This window comes from Enhydra lutris, unplaced genomic scaffold (assembly GCF_002288905.1).
Source record: "Enhydra lutris kenyoni isolate GAN:26980312 unplaced genomic scaffold, ASM228890v2 scaffoldscaffold83, whole genome shotgun sequence".
Classification (NCBI taxonomy): Eukaryota; Metazoa; Chordata; class Mammalia; order Carnivora; family Mustelidae; genus Enhydra; species Enhydra lutris.
In genome coordinates, this window is record NW_019154167.1 from 101,984 (window position 1) to 119,242 (window position 17,259).

Consider the following 17,259-nt stretch of genomic DNA (forward strand, 5'->3'; position numbering starts at 1 on the left):
TCTACTCCTTGGTTTCCAACCTAAGGGACTAATTCTAAGCATTAAAAAAAAAAAAAGCTATAGGAACAAGATGTTTGTTGCAGCACTACCTATAATATTACTAAATAAAAACAGCCTAAACAGCCCAAAGCAGAGGGATTCTTAAGTACAGTAATACACAGCTGCCTAGAACCGTTTGCAGTTTTTTAAATGACGTTTAGGCTGATCCATAAGAATACAGGAAAATGTTACTTTGTAGCGCTGAAAAGGACAGGATACAAAATGATAAACACTATAAGCCTACTATTCTATGACAAAACCCTGTAACGACACGAGGATTTAAAAATCTCTTATTTTCAGCACTTTCCAGATTTTATTCAGGATGCCATTTAATGTTTTTCAATACATTTTAATATGTCATGCTTTTACTAGCACTTCCAAATGCATTGCCTTGTTTTCAAAACATTTCTGTCTAAAGCAAAACCCTATGTTTGCGAAGACTCATGAAACATCATAATACCTATCACGAAAATCTCAAATTATTTTATTCATCATCATTTGCGTTTGAGTATAGAAAATCTTCTATGTATGTGACCAGCCAGCTGAAACATGTAGGGAGCCCCTCCAGTCAGGGCTCTCTGAGCATCCACACTCATTCTGCTTCTGAGAGTCCTTTTCAGAAACGAAGGCTGCGCCGAGCACCTGTTAATATGCTGTGCTTACAAGCCCGCGGCAGCAGAGGGAATGTTAATGTTTCTAATATTTTGGAGAGAACCAAAACCAATTTCTTTTTCCCCCAAGTGGGAGTGTCAAGAAGGAGCCCTTCACCCAAATATGATTATGCTGCTCCTAAGAGAGAACATATTCTTAAAGGGGCGGGGATGGTGTTTATTTTTATGATGTATACATTGCCTCCTTTACTGTTAGATTTTATAAATAATACCCTTTGCAGCATCCACCGCAGGGCAAAGGTGAACGACATTCCATTCTTTCAGAGAGAAATATCATTTGTCTCCCCCTACTTTTGCCCCCCAAATCCCTCTTTGCACTTGTGGTCACTCCTTTGACATTTGAATGTAATACTGACCCATCTCCACACTTAGGAAGCTGAAATCCTAGTAAAAGACTAACTGCGAAAGAGACAGAGGGAGAGAAGGGGGGAGAGAGAGAGGGGAGAGGGAGACTTAAAGCGGTTGCACTTACACTCCAGCAGTTTTTCCAGAAACAAGGGAGGCAGTAGTTCTTATGTTTGTGATGTCAAATTGCAGAATGAAATTCAGCAAAAACCTTTCCTTGACGCGAGGGATGTGAACTATATTCTAGGATATGTATTCGGTGTGATCCTTTGTTCTAGGTACCAGCATTTCTTTTTCTAAAATTTTTCGATCTCGCTCAAGAAAACGGAAACAATATTATTTTGAAAGTCCCTTAAAGGCGCCTTTCGAAACATCTCTCTCGGGAAAATATCACGACAGCTCATCTCTGGCGTACTTCAGTTAAGAACCGAGTCCGAGTTGTTTCAACATGGCTGTATACTTTGCAGGCACCCAAATTCGTGCTTTCACAGACATCACTAATCAAATAGCCAGGAACCGTATCTTTAGCCAACCTGCGTTTCGTGGGCTAGAAATGCGCTCTTATCAGAGATCGTGTTATTTTAAAGGCAGAGCTGTTATTCGGGGGGCCTGAGAGAGTCGCGGGCTTTTGTCAGGGCTGAAGCGGGCTCGGGAATGCCTGCAGCGCGGTAGAAGGCAGGTCTGAGGGCCCTGGTCGTTAACATGTTTCCAGGGGGTGCCCACACTTTCTCCGGAGACGCTCAGCTCGCGGCGCCCGGCGGGAGCAAGGGGACCCGCCTGTGACAGGAATAGAGAATTTCTGTGAGGGACAGGAAGGGGGGGAAAAAAAGAGGGTGCCTGCCGCCAGTCCCCGGGTCACCGCGGCTCAGGGACCCGCACGAGTTTTAGCACTCCTATTAACAGCTACTTGCGGAGGGCTGTTTACCGCCCGCGTGCGCGACGAGCACAGAGCCGAGCCCACTCCCGGACCAAAGCCCCGCCCCCTCCCCTGACTCCCCTCTTGCCCCCCAAACTCATTAATTCAAAGCTGCCTCCCTGCCAGACACTCCCATTGGCTCCCAACCCGACCAATGAGAACCTTGCAACAGTTTCACCTGGTTCCCGCTTCCTAAATAAACAAACAAACCGTCCCGTGGCGGTGCTAGCTCTCCACCCCGGCACCGCCCAGGACACGCTGCGCTCCGCCCTCGCCACCACCTCTCGCCCCCTCCGGCCAGTGGAGCCAGGGCTGGGGCGCCCCCGCCCAACCCAGGTCGCGGGCCGCGCTCTCCTCCGCTCCTCCCCGTCTCCTCCCGCCCCCTCGTGCCTTCGTGGACTCCTCGGTAGGAACAGCGTGGCCGGGCAGCCCCGCCTCCTCCCGTCTATCCTCCCGAGGTTCGCCGAACGTCTAGGCCCGGAAGGAGGCGGGCCCGCTGCCCCCTCCCCTGCACACCTTGGCTGGCGGGGGCTCGCTCCCCTCCGCTGCACCGGTAGCTGGAGCCGCAGCGCCCGCCGCGTGAGGCAGCGGTCACGTGTTGTTTTGCCCGCCGCCGCGCGCTTTGAGTGGAGTGGGCGGGGGCGGGGCCGAGGCGGGAGGGGGCTAGGGCGGGCGGACCGGGGTAGACGGCCTCTTCCCCCAGCCCTCCCTTCCCCGAGCCCCCCCCCGCCTCCCCCTCGCTCCTCTTAAAACCACCGTGCATCACCATGGCGAGTGGCTCCTTCTCTCGCGACCAAGCGACAAGGAGACTGAGGGCTGCAGCAGCGGCAACGGCGGCGGCTCTCTCTGCGGTGGCGACCACCCCGTTTCTTTCCTCGGGCACCCCTACCGCACTCATTGGGACCGGGTCGTCTTGTCCGGGAGCCATGTGGCCCTCCACGGCCACCAGCTCCCGGTCAGACTCGGAGTCCGATGAGGAGGACCTCCCCGTCGGGGACGAGGTCTGCAAACGCGGCTACCTTCGGAAGCAGAAGCACGGCCACAGGCGCTACTTCGTGCTCAAACTCGAGACAGCCGACGCCCCGGCTCGGCTGGAATACTATGAAAACGCCAGGAAGTTCCGGCACAGTGTCCGCGCCGCGGCCGCGGCGGCGGCGGCTGCCTCTGGCGCCGCGGTCCCCGCGCTCATCCCGCCACGGCGTGTGATCACCCTGTATCAATGCTTCTCCGTGAGCCAGCGAGCCAACGCCAAATACCGACACCTCATCGCCCTCTTCACCCAGGACGAGTACTTCGCCATGGTGGCCGAGAACGAGTCGGAGCAGGAGAGCTGGTACTTGCTGCTCAGCCGCCTCATCCTCGAGAGTAAGCGCCGCCGCTGCGGCACGCCGGGCGCGCTGCCGGATGGGGAGCCAGCCGGGCCGGCGGCTGCAGCGGCGGTGGCCGAGCCACCCTTCTACAAGGATGTGTGGCAGGTAATAGTCAAACCCAGGGGGCTGGGGCACAGAAAAGAGCTGAGCGGCGTGTTCCGGCTCTGTCTTACCGATGAAGAGGTGGTGTTCGTGAGGCTGAACACCGAAGTGGCCAGCGTGGTCGTCCAGCTCTTGAGCATCCGTCGCTGCGGGCACTCGGAGCAGTATTTCTTCTTGGAAGTCGGCAGGTCCACGGTCATCGGCCCCGGGGAGCTCTGGATGCAGGTCGATGACTGTGTGGTGGCCCAAAACATGCACGAGCTGTTTCTGGAGAAGATGAGAGCCCTGTGCGCAGATGAGTACCGAGCCCGCTGCCGCAGCTACAGCATCAGCATCGGCGCCCACCTGTTAACCCTGCTGTCCGCTAGGAGGCACCTGGACACGCTGCCGCGCGAGCCCGGCGGCTGGCTGAGAAGGTCCCGCTTTGAGCAGTTTTACCACCTCAGGGCCATCGGCGACGGGGAAGACGAGATGCCCCTCACCAGGCGCTACCTGACACCCAGCGAACCCGTGCCCACCTCCAGGCGAGCAAGGCTGCACCTGCCTAGAGCGCGCAGGTCCAGGAGAGCGATTTCAGCGCCTGCCGGCTATTTTCGCCGCCTCCCAACCAGCCCGGTACGTGTCCCACATCCTGCAGAAGTCCCGAACCACAGAGCTGGCCTGTCTCCTGAAGCCTCTGGATCTGGCAACTCTGGGGAAGAAGACAGCCCCCAAGGCCAAGAGACTCAGGAAGGAAACGGAGGTGACTACATGCCCATGAACAGATGGGGCTCAGGCAACGGCCGGGGTTCCGGAAGTGGCCAGGGCTCAAGTGGCCAAGGCTCCAGTAGCCAGGGTTCACGAGGAAGCCAGTGCTCCGGCGGGGGGCAGGGCTCCAGTGGTGGCCAGGGCTCCAGTGGTGGCCAGGGTGCAGGAGGAAACCAGCGGTCAGGAGATGGCCAGGGCACTGCAGGTGGGCAAGGCTCGGGCAGTGGCCAGGGAGCCAGCGGCGGTGGACATGGCTCCGGTGGTGGACGGGCACCCGGAGATGGCCATGGCTCAGGCGGGGGTAAAAGCCATGGAGGGGGCAAAGGCTCAGGAAGTGGGAAAACCTCGGAGGGCAATGGTGAACGTGGAAAATCTCTGAAGAAAAGGTCCTACTTTGGCAAATTAACTCAAAGCAAGCAGCACGTGCCACCCCCTCCACCTCCACCCCCACCGGCTGGAGCAACTGGTGGCAAAGGGAAGTCTGGGGGAAGGTTCCGACTTTACTTTTGCGCTGACAGGGGAACCCCAAAAGAACGCAAAGAGGCCAAGGAGGTCAAAGACTTAGAGACACTGGAAGGTGTAGCTCAGGGGCCCCACAGAGCCAGAGCTTTTGACGAAGATGAGGATGACCCTTACGTGCCAATGAGGCCGGGGGTGGCTGCCCCTCTCCCAAGCTCCAGTGATTATATGCCAATGGCTCCTCAAAACTTCGCTCCTTCAAAAATGCACCACTCTCGATCACCTTTTGAAGATTCAAGAGGGTACATGATGATGTTTCCCAGAGTGAGCTCACCACCTGCCCCAAGTCCCCCGAAAGAGGCAGATCCTGAAAAGGAGGATGAATCAAAGGACAATGACAGTGAGAGTGACTATATGTTTATGGCTCCTGGAGCCGGTGCAATTCCAAAAAACCCCCCAAATCCTCAGGGTGGCTCTTCCTCTAAAAACTGGAGCTCTTACGTTTCCCTGCCAAACCCTTTTCAGGGCTCCGCATTGGGACAGAGTGACCACAGTGAGTATGTACCAATGTTACCCGGAAAGTTCCCAGGGAAGGGCCTAGACAAGGAAGCCTCATCCAGCGGGGGCCCCAAAGATGCAGTTTCAAAGCCTTCAGCTGAGGGGTCATTCTCAAAGCGTGGAGATGGGGCGTCACTGACAAAGCCTTCAGATGATGGCCCCCCCAAGAACAAGGCTAAGAGACCTAACAGCCTCTCTTTCATCACAAGAGGAAATAAAATCAAGCCAAAATCACAAAAACCCACTCGTGAGCAGAGAGGAGCTGACAGCTCTCACGACTACGTCAACATTGACTTCACTAAGAGAGAGAGCAATGTGCCTGCCCCCTTTATTCACGGACTGCCGGGTTCGTGGGGCATCATTGCTGGCCCCAGACCCTCAGCCTTTTCTAACTATGTGAACGTTGAGTTGGGACTGCCATTTCCAAACCCAGCACACAGGCTCTCGAATCTTTTAAGAGCCATTCCAGGTGCCAACCCCCTTTATCTGGAAGGTGCTAGGTGGCCACTTGTGCCTCTTCCTCCCAACACGGCAGGTGGCAGTGTGAATGAGGAAGAGGGTGACTACATTGAAGTGATTTTCAATCCAGCAATGACACCGGCCTTGCCTTTTGGTGACAGGGCCATTCGCTATGATGCCGAAACAGGTCGCATCTATGTGGTCGACCCATTTTCAGAGTGCTGTATGGACATTTCGCTCTCCCCTGGCCGCTGTTCCGAGCCACCACCTGTAGCCAGGCTGCTGCAGGAAGAACAACAGCCAGAGCGAAGACGCCCGCAAAGCCGTTCGCAAAGTTTCTCTGGGTCGGCCAGGGCCGCGGTCTCGGCTTTCTCAACCGACAGCCTCGAGAGAGACCTCTCGAGTCCCTTGGCTGCGGCCGCTGCTGCTTCGGCAGCTGCTCCCGCCTTAGCCTTGAGCCAGGCGTTTGCCGCCGCCTCTGCCCTCGTAGTGGCCCCGGGCATCGGGGCAGCCGCCAGGGGCTTGGAGGCCGCCGCAGGCTTTAACTCCGCCTCCGCCCGCTGGTTCCAACCTGTTGCTGGCGCCGCGGCCGCTGCCGAAGCGGTCAGGGGAGCCCCAAACGTGGCCGGTGGCTCGAACCTGAGAGCCCCCAACCCATCTGCAGACCTAGCTGGCGGTGAGAACGGGGCCGCAGCGGCCGCCCCCCGACCGCCGCCGCGCCGCCCGGTGCCGAGACCCCCGGGGCGAGAGGATCCTTACGACGACGACGACGACGACGACGACGACATCTACGTGAGAATGGACTTTGCCAGACCTGACAACAAGAAGTTCGACTCTCCCCGCAGAGGTGGGTAATTTGGGAATTCATTTCCCGAAGTTCATGGTTATTGCTTAGTGAATCGATGTCTACGGCATTAGGAAAAAGTGAGTTAATATTCCATTAACTGGTGCCTATTTAGCAAAAAAAGTAGATTTCAGTTTTCATTATGTGCAATACCTTGTGATCTTTGCAAAAATAAGTTTGGATCCAGTCATACATTTATCTGGAAAAAAAACCCGCTTATCATTTAAACATTGGTTCTACTTTTTAGGAGTAAAGTTTAAGAATGTATATATCTATCATGAGGATGCTTTCAAACATCCTTCCCTAACACTTAATGCCTTATGCAAACAGGACACCATAAATTGGATCTTATCAACTCCTTTTTAAATCAACAGGTAAAAGCTACTTTGCTACAAATACTCATATTTGGTTACAAGAATTTTAATAAGAGCACAGAATATTAAGCTGTAATCACGGACTGTAACTTTTGGGGGACGTACACTTTCTCCTTCAAAAGTTACTTTTTAAAAAAAAGCAGTCATTGTTAATTTTTAAAAAGCAGTCCATTGTTATGCTGGTTTGCTGGTGATTTATCAAGAAGGTTAAATCTCCATTGTTAGCCTGAATGTCTGGAGGGCACAAAACATAATCTGAAACAACAGGTGATTAAAAGAAGAGCATGTTTCCCTCCGAATGTGTTGTTGTGTTGATTTGTTTTGTTTTACACAGGATACGTTGCCAGAAACCTTGAGTGTTCCTTTCCTGTCACTAGTAGTGAAAGGGAGGTCACCTTCGCTGTGCCTCATTTTCTTCCTAAAACTCCCCCCAAAGAGGGAATGGTGACAACTTGATAATGGGTATGAATATTGTTTGAAAGGTTTAAAAAGCATTGAAAAGCATCTAATTGGTGTGTCTTCTGGGAAATCCAGTAAAGCAAGATAATATGGCTAGGGGAAGACCTGACCCCAGGGACAGCCTACCCTGGAACAGGGGAAGTGTTTTAAAGGGTTACTTTTCCAAAGGAAGAAATAAGGAAGAGTAGGAGCTGTCAGAATTGAAATGAGGACTTTGAGTAATTCTCTGTACTTTCTGCAATGTTATCAGTGCGTCTGCAGACTTTCTCAAGAAATGATTTCTGAAGATGATGTCTCCGTAGTCTCTGCCTTCCCTCGTCAGTAAGAATGTGCTGCTCTCCCAGTGCAGGGAAGGGATGGACCCCAGGAGTTTTCATTCCAGTAGTCAGTTTAGTGAAGATTTTTGCTTTGCTTGCTTTGTGGAATGCTTTTGTGATTGGATCTCTGCCCACTGTGCCTGATCAGGCAGAACAAGTCGGGGACTGATCACAACAGTCACCTAACAAGCTCCCTATTTAGTGCAGGTGTAGCCTCCTCCCCTGCCCTCCCTCCCCGCTTTAGAAAACTTGCCATACAAAAACTCACATTTGCAGCACGGACACGTTAAAGAGCGATCATTAAGATGACAAAAGGATGCTTTGGCTTGCCAGGGGATTCAATTCCCATCTCCTTTAAATTTTGAACCCCCCCACCCCCCGCCCAAAATACACGCACGTGCATGCACGCGCGTGCGTGCACACACACGATCACCACCACTGCCAGACCCATGTATTTAAAATATGTAATTCTGCTTTCAAGAAACTAACTCACAACCAGCTTTTCAGGAACAGATCTGTTTTAGTCTGTAAAGTACATTGAAAATTGGTCTCAAGCTTTTGCTCGAATCCAACTGCTGAAGCTACCATTTGTGATATTGATGTATGCGTGCCAAAGCTGCCTGTTTCCCTGTGGTTCTTTGTAAAGGACATGTTTTCCGGGACGTTTGTCTGGACTTTTCAATACTTTTTGTTTAAGCAGAGATTGCAATTAGCAAAATCTTGGTCCTGCAATAAATCCTGACTTCCCAAGGATTATCTAGATCCAATTATCATTATTTTAGCCTAAGTTGCTGACTTATAAATAGCTTCAGATGACGCAGCTATTTGGGAGGTTTGGTGTTACCGAAATGTATTGCTCCTTGAGGAAATTCCTGGCTTTACTGAGTAACTAGAGCAAGGAGGCTGCATCTGACAGGCAGGAAGGTGCTTAGGTTAAAATAAGAGAGTAAGTGTGAAAGCATTTGGGGACTTGAAAGCACTTTACAAAGACCTTTTTATTTTTGATTGGATTAACACCAAAGCGAAGTTTCCACAGTTTAAATTGATGGTGGTTTAGTTTCTTGCAAAAGTGATTGGTCCTGAGGGTGACTCAGACACATAATTTGCTGAGCTATATATAAAGGAAAGATACCTAGAAAGAACCTATTGCGGGAAATGGCATTTGTTTCCATTTTAATGTAAATTGATATAGTAGAATGTTGTCTGTGAAGTGCTAAGAACAGGACAGATAATTCTGATCAGTTTTTTTTTTTTTACTGTAAAGCTATAGAATAATTTTCACCCATTTTTGATCTCTCTTCACCTTCATATCCACATCAAATATGTGTGTATATATTTATCATATATGTGTCATGTTAGAAGAGAAAAAATATGCTTTCACAGAGGAACAATGGCATAGCCTTTTTTGGGAGTTATGTATCTCCAAGGGTAATTTTTTTTAAAGATTTTATTTATTTATTTGACAGAGATCACAAGTAGGCAGAGAGGCAGGCAGAGAGAGAGGAGGAAGTAGGCTCCCCACTGAGCAGAGAGCCCGATGCGGGGGCTTGATCCCAGGACCCTGGGATCATGACCTTCCTGGGATCATGACCTGAGCTGAAGGCAGAGGCTTTAACCCACTGAGCCACCCAGGCGCCCCTCCAAGGGTAATTTTTATTTATGGCCAGTACTTAGAACAGTGCCTAGCACCTAGTCAGTGTTGTATAAAAATTGTATAACCACCATTGTCATTGATGTTACTGTTATCATTACCTGTAGAGACACGAAATTCTCTGTCCTCAAATCCCACTTCTCAGTCTTTACTTTCATTTAAAATGGTTTACGTGGTTATTCAGGGTGGGGGTCTTTATAGTTGGGATCTGCTTAAAACGAGTAACATGAAGTGTGACTACAAAGCAGCAAGACGGCTTTGTTCATGTAACAAAAAATTAATACATAATCTCATTTACCTGCAATTACATTTCACATAAGTAAGTACTTAAGAGGCATTTGTTCAAGGCAATTCGAAACACCCAGAAATATAACCTGGACTTTACTTTTTTAATGTATTACATAATTTTTAAAGGGCAGAATCCACATTTTAAACACATGGGCTGTAAGCAGTAACATTTAGGAGAAGAATGTAGTTTCCTATTCGGTTTAGTCTGACTCCTGACTCATGTATGCATTTTTGCCTCTTCTCCTCCTGGGTTGGAGGTAGAGTTCATAGTTTGAAGGGACTTAAAGTGAAAAATTCAGATTTTTCTATTCCAGAGATAGGAGGATAAGGACAGCTTCAGAAGGGACAAGAGAATTGATCAGCCAAAATTAGTCATATTGTGATAGCACTTGGTATTAGAAAGCAAAAAAAAAAAAAAAAAATCCATAGTAACCACCTTTTGAAATGTTCAATACTGTTATTAACATGAAGACATGTAAGCTTCTTTTCAGTGTGCGACTGCCAAATCCTTTTGCTATAAATCACAGGGGCTAAAAGCAAATTGCTTTTGTTGTACTGGACTTAGTTATTATAAATTAATAGAATAAAATCTTCATATAGCAGAGATTTTTCCATCACCATTGATGGAACACTTATTTTAAGCAACATTTACCACCATCCCTGAAAAGAAAAGTTAGACAGTCATTTGGAGTAGAGGTAAGTGACCTCTAACAATTAAAGAGGACTTCATTCAATTAAAGTTAACTAAAGTCCTTGGCAGTCACTATGCATTTACATTCATCCTAATAGTGATGCTTCCAGGGCAAAAATCTCGGCCACTAGCAAAACATCTTTAAACAAGGACTAGGACTTTAACTGAGCATAGCAGAGTATCACACATGCATGAAAACACAAACAAGATCGCTTGCTTTCCCATTCTCTCCCAGATCACCAAAAATGAACCAAAATACTCTAGAGTCACTGGAAGGCAACTGTTTAGGGGAACAAACTCGGGCTTCTTTAGAATGATACAAAAACCTTCATGTTGGAATAGGTGAGAGTAATCAGTACAGCAAGAAATCAATATTGTGTATGATTTGAAAAGGACTGTTGTTGAATTGTTAACTTGTTGCCTGAGGAAATGTTTAACAGTTGCATACTGCTGTGTAATCTGCAAAACACATTCACATTCATTATTTTACTGGGGGACAGTAGGTCCTGGAACTGAAGCTGCTGTTAAGAACTTTCCCATGGTCAAAGAGGTAAGTGACAGAGCTGAAAATCAAACCCATACATCTGACCTTGAGTCCAGCGCTCTTCCCAGCCCATCACACCGTCTCTCATCGGATGTTCAATCTGTTATTTTCCTATTGATAAAAGGTTATTATGTAGGCAAGGTTTGAAAAAAATTACAAGTTTTCTTGAATTTAATAGTAGCAATTGGGGGGCAGGTAGTAATTCATTCAGAGTGTTACAGCTGTGAACCATCTGCCAGAGCGTGGGTAATTTTCATCACGTTGAGCTGTTTGCCATGGCTCCCAGATAAAAGAATTTGACCTGGACTGAAATTGAATGTTTTAAATCTGGTTTGGGGAGGAGTTTCCTGATCTTTACCTCTTCAACACAAATGGCATGTGTTGCTATTTGGGTCCACCCGGAAACACTGCAAGGAATGGAAAGTGAGATGGAGGTGCCTTCCCTAAACTTCCATTAATGGTCATTTCCTTAACTGAAGTCAGAGAGCTTTGGTTTTCCTAATAATCCATTGCCATTTGCCGGCTACAGCCAAAAGTCTCTTCATTTCATTTTTCCATGTGTATCAAATCTGATATTCTAATTTAAACCATCACAGTGGGCACAACAGGATAGAGTGAGACAGGTGGAAGCCAAAGGGTGCTAGAAATAGATGCTCCTCATTTGTTTAAAAATCAAAGTTGCTCTTGGCAGTCAGGCAAATAGATTTTAGAAGCCTTGAAAATCAAATCCTCGGGACATAAAAATCCTTGTTTAAAAATAAATTCATTTTCTTTAGCACCTTTTTTTTTTTAACGTTTTAAGACTATGTAAAAATACCCCAGACGTTTTATTGCCACTATTGGAAAAATCAGTTTTGTAAAATGCTTAATTAAAGCCTGCAGTATGGTTTGTCTAAGATGCCAGGCTCTCAGATGTTTAGAATCATTCACTGAAAAACGTTGCTTGGTCCTGAGTAAGAAATGAGAAATTAAAAGTGCTACCTTTTATAATAATGAAATGAATACATTGCAACACATTCAGTTTCTACCACGACTATCAGCTTGCTAATTTTAGAGCTATTGATAATATTGCCAAGATACTGTGCTTGCCATATGAACTTAAAATACATGCTCTAGCAATTCTGCCTTGGCTATTGGTCGTATAGCATCAAGTCCTACATTTCCATATTCTTTTAGAAAAACAGAGTCGTCTTTTGAAAATGTGGGCTGAATGCTGGAGAAATAGGATCTTTTAAAGAGTTTTTTAAATGTAGACATCTATCCTGTTACAGGTGCGCATTCTTTTCCAGGACACCTTATAATTTCTTTTCCAGGACACCTAATAATTCATTTTTTTAAAATTTTGTTTATTTGAGAGAGAGAGAATCAGCATGGGGAGGGGGAGGGGCAGTGGGAGAAGCAGATTCCTCCAGCTGAGCGGGAAGCCCAAGGTGAGATTCCATCCCAGGACCCCCAGATCATGACCAGAGCTGAAAGCAGACACAAAACCGACTGAGCACCTGGGCGCTTCGAAAGGGTGCCATAACATTTTCTGGTTGATTCCTTTTAGAACTAATGGAAAACATCTACTTAAATAGTTATTTAGTGAAACGAGAAAGTTACTCTTTCTCACTCGCTTCATAATACCCCTTTCTCGTGGGCTAGGGTTGTACTGGTTGTACCATGTGAGTCTTGCCCTCATGTGCCTTTTGCCAAAGGTGTGTCCCTGATTATAGGAAACCATATCATCTCCTGGTCTCTCCCTGGCTGAAACGGTGAGGACTGCTCTGGGAGGCGTGCGGGGCCCATGGAGGACTCATCCCCCAAAACTGCATGTTGCTCGTTCCTACACCACTGCCTGTAGGGGCTTAGCTTGTAGGAACAACCTTCCTTGAAGAGCTCCTTGTTTTGCAGGTCCCAGGCATGGCTGCCTGCTCTACTCTCACTTTTTGGCACAGAGGCTGCTGGGCCAGTGTTTAAAGCTATTTTCATGGTTGGATTGACCACAATATGTCTGACGCTAGCCAGACCTTCTGGATTTACTGAATATCCAATTCCCCCCTAAATTGTAGTGACTTTAGCTAGTTTTCATAATTTATATTAGCTGCCTATCTATAATTACTAATTTTCTCCTTGTAAGCCTGAACCTTAGGGAGAATATCAATGAAGTCTACCTCTAAATGCATCTTGACTTTTATTCACACGTGTACCCATGGTGCCCTGGAAAGTTGGACCAATAAATGTTGTGCCTCCAGCCTCCCAGGCTTGCCAACACTGTCTTCCCCCTCTGAGCCACTTGGGGTTTAGGGGGACACTCTTCCTCTTGCCACAGTTTAAAAATATTTTCCTGGAGTCTTAAATTGAAGCTTCAAATACATCCTTCCACAGAAATGAGGTGTTGTAAGTGATGGTTGGGTATGGTCAAAGTAGCTCCTCTGTTTGTTCAAGAACTGCATAGGTTAATGTAGGCATGTGTTAGGTGAACCTATGAACCTATCCACCTTTTATTTATAACATTGCTTCTGCGGGATAATTTATTCCGAGTTTCAACCAAACAATGAGCCTGGGAATATGTCTCTTTTGTAAATTAGAGACCGCCTATATGAGAATTCTAGTCACTTGCATTCTTTAAGTCCACAGTAACTAGGCAGCAAAGTGAAGTGGCCCAAGTGTGTGTTGGGAGGTAGTAGAGAAGTTGACCCCAAGATAAAAATCCCAGAATAGTTTGTATCCAGATAATCAAGACTGGAATGAACATGCCTATGTGCTCCAGGGCCCGCTAGTGAAGGGCAGGCGTATGACAATTGAAACTGTCCTTTGAGGAGATGGAGGTTTACAAGTGTCATCAATTTTCCTTAGAGATCCTTTTGACTATTCTGTAACACACCCGTTACCCCCATGGGGAGAAGCATCTACTCTTCTGGTCCAGGAAGGAGACAATAGTCTGGTATGATTGATGTAAAGACTAGCAACAGTTAGAGTCAGTTTCCACCCTTGAGGGACAGCACTTCGATTTTTTATCAGTTCCTAGAGAATCACCCTCCTGTATGTTCACAGGACACAGAAAGGTGTGATGATCCATTCTTATTGGGGAAAAAGAGAGAGAGAGAACTATATTCTCTCTAAATAATATAGTTGTGTTATGGTACATTCATCTTTGGGGTCTCTGCTTCCATTTCTCTTCATTTCCTTTCATTTGTTTTTCTTTGATACTTTGCTTGGCTGCCCCCATTTGTGTGATCACCCGTTGATTTCAGGGAGACGGTGTTGACGAATAAGTGTAATGAGGAATGTTCAGAAGAACTTGAGAAATAGTGTTGTGAGTTCTAGGCAAATAGGACTTGAAGAGATAACTAAGGCACTGAGATGGGAGAGAGTGGAAAGAGAAAGAATAACTGGATTCATTGTTATCATTTTGGCTCTCTCTAGGCAAGGGAACCATTGCAGCTTTGGCCTTCAAACTGTAATAGAGGCATGTTTATGGTTCGTGTAAAGAGGTCTGGAATGCCCCGGAGGAACAGCTTTCTTGGCTCACCCTACAAATTTCCAGGGATATTGAAGTCATGTGTGCTTTATTAGTATATTAAAGATTAATGCTGAGGTTTATAACATTATACAAATTGAAACAGAAAAGTTTACTTCACTTGTTTTCAAGAAGACAATAATACTTGCCAGGTTTGGGGGGCAGGAGTCAGAAAATGTGCTGACCCATTGGAGTCCAATGAGATTTTTTTTCTCCCTTCCAGAGAAAAATTGCTTGGAGAATACAGCTCCCATTAAAAGGGGTGGAACTAACTCATCCTTAAAAATAAGAATATCCAATAAGGTCATCATTTGTAACCTGTCAGTATCGAGTGGCACGACACAGCAAAAACATGCCACATTATTCAAAATGTCACCGTTTACTTTTCTGGTGGTGAAATGACCTCAAAATGAACAAGAGACAAAAAAAAAATGAACAAGAGACGGAACTAATATGTGATTATCAGCCCTTTGATACTCATTTAGCAGAGCATTTCTGGTGGAGTTTTAATCCTGAATTGCTTTCCTTTGCCACCCAGCAAGCTTCTGAGTTACTTCCTTCAGCTCTTCTTTGGAATGTGCTCAGGGAATGTAAACTCATTTTAATATTGGCCTCAGTGAAACAGGATTACCAAGGTAAATCTGTGACTCGAGTTCCCATAGTGCATTTTGAAAGCAAATTAAATTATTTTTGGATTATCTTGTATAGGATAGCATTATCCATTTCTACTAGCATAGTTAATCAAGAGCTGACAAATATATTTCATAATGTAAACTTGAAGTCACACCATTATTTTCTCAGTTTTCAGTGTGTTATGAAACATTCAGTCAGCATTGGCAGAGGTGGTATTGGAAAGCAACTGAAATATGAATCAGTTTTTCAGTAAAGTCTCATTTAAACAAGAGTAAAGAAGAAAGTAAAACAACTCAAGTGGTAACAAATACCCTTAATTTCGGGCTCAGTATAATTGTTGATGTGGTCGTCATAGGAGGCTTAATTTGTATGTTTCTAGAAAAGATATGAAATGTGATGTGTAGGTCAGTCAGAAATCCCTTTTAAAGTACATTCAGTGTGCTATATAGGAACATGTTTTTATATCAAAACAAAGTAGCAAATGAAATTAGCTGAGGTAGCTTTCTAGCCTTAAATTTCTGTTAAAAGTATCTAGCTGAGGGCGCCTGGGTGGCTCAGTGGGTTAAAGCCTCTGCCTTCGGCCCAGGTCATGATCCCAGGGTCCTGGGATCGAGCCCCGCGTCGGGCTCTCTGCTCAGCAGGGAGCCTGCTTCCTCCTCTCTCTCTGCCTGCCTCTCTGCCTACTTGTGATCTCTGTCTGTCAAATAAATAAATAAAATCTTTAAAAAAAAGCCTATAAAAAGTATCTAGCTGAGAGTTTGTGCAAAAGTCAATGATGCTCATTTTGTAACAGGTAATCGCATTGCTCAGATGCACTCTTGTGGTGAACTCTTGGATACTTTTCATCCTGTGTAAACTTGATAGATCCACGGAACCTGAAATTCTCTAAACCCCGCTGCTGACAGGAAAACTTAATATCTTTACTAATCTAGGGTGTTTTTTCTTTTAATGTGACAGAACCCCCCTATATAATGAGACTGATAGCCTCAAGTAGGTGGAAAGGGTGATGGACACATTTGATGACTTCATCCACCTGCAAGTTGTTACATTTTTTAAAACCTCCAGTGCAAGAACAAAGTTGTAATGTATACTGCTGCTTTAAGACAAGATCTTGTACTTGAAGCCTACTAGGGGCGGGGGAGGCTTTCCATGGATTTTTTGAGATTGATTGTAATGAGACAGAGTACGTGGTACTTTGATGGGACCTGATCTTAAAGGAACACTAGCATCCCATAATCCATTTACTAACCATTTATCCCCATCCATCCCCTCTCCAGCCCAGTGCCTTCTCCAATGTACCAGACCCCCATTCCTCTTGTCCCACTCCCTGTTATGCACCCTCTCAATAAGCAGAAGGCCAAGAGAATAATACCAGAGCTGCTTTTTATTAGACAGATGAGGATGTCAACCAAATCTCCTTTACAGGTATGACTTTGCTCTTTTAGAATAAATTCAGTGACCAAGGCTGGAGTCTCTCGCCAAGGCTGTGCTCAGATCCTTTGACTCTGTGCCACAGAATCTGGTGAGGGCATAGTCAAGCGTGTAGGAGAAGACAAAAATTCTCTTTGTCTGCCCAATGCTTGGCTCACTTGGTGGCCCCACTCACTGGGAGGAAGTAGAACAGTGCATGCTCAAATGAAGTTGCCTTCCACCGGACATGTCAGAGTGACAGTCGGGGGGCAAAAGAAGGAACTGCCCTTGAGTTTTTGCTGGGCTGGTGCTAGTGTTTGTCACAGGTGGCTGACACATTTAGGCACGTCCACGCCAAGTCAGACTCCTCTGTATGGCTCTGAAAACCACTAGTTTGATTTCCTTTCATTTTAGAGGTGGGAGTTGGGGGATGGGGGTAGGGGGGAAGCACCTCACACTTTAATTCCGAAAGTAACTTTCTGTTCTGTCGTCTTTTTTCTTTTCCTAGAGTGATTTCATTGCCACAAAAACACACTTTAGAAGACAAGTGATGCTTATGAAGTTTCATCTTTGTCCACTCCAGATCTGCCTAAAAGAAAGAAAATTCAGAGGCTTCTGAATAGAAAACAACCTGAATTTCTAAAAGCTGAAAAACGGATGCTGGCAGGTGAATGATCCTAACATAGATCATTAGTCCTGCTGCTTTATGGATCAAGTAATTTTGAGTGGAGAAATTCACTCTGTACTTTGTTTTTATTTTCTGGTTTTCCCCCCAAATCTCTTTGAAAGGAAACAAATATTACAAAAGCAAGGCTCTCATAACTCCTTTAACATTAAAAAAATGTTGTTTACATATGTATAAATGTGGCCAACACCAATT

The 17,259-nt window shown here is 46.3% G+C and overlaps 1 protein-coding gene across 1 annotated transcript; it reads left to right on the plus strand.

Annotated features, from left to right (window-relative positions):
* The first annotated feature begins 2,738 nt into the window (after window positions 1–2,738).
* On the plus strand, window positions 2,739–16,998 carry LOC111161266 (insulin receptor substrate 4). The gene is made up of 3 exons (XM_022524844.1): window positions 2,739–6,513; window positions 10,794–10,840; window positions 16,888–16,998. Exons 1-3 carry the CDS (start codon window positions 2,739–2,741, stop codon window positions 16,996–16,998), a joined length of 3,933 nt encoding a protein of 1,310 aa, XP_022380552.1.
* Window positions 16,999–17,259: the final 261 nt, after the last annotated feature.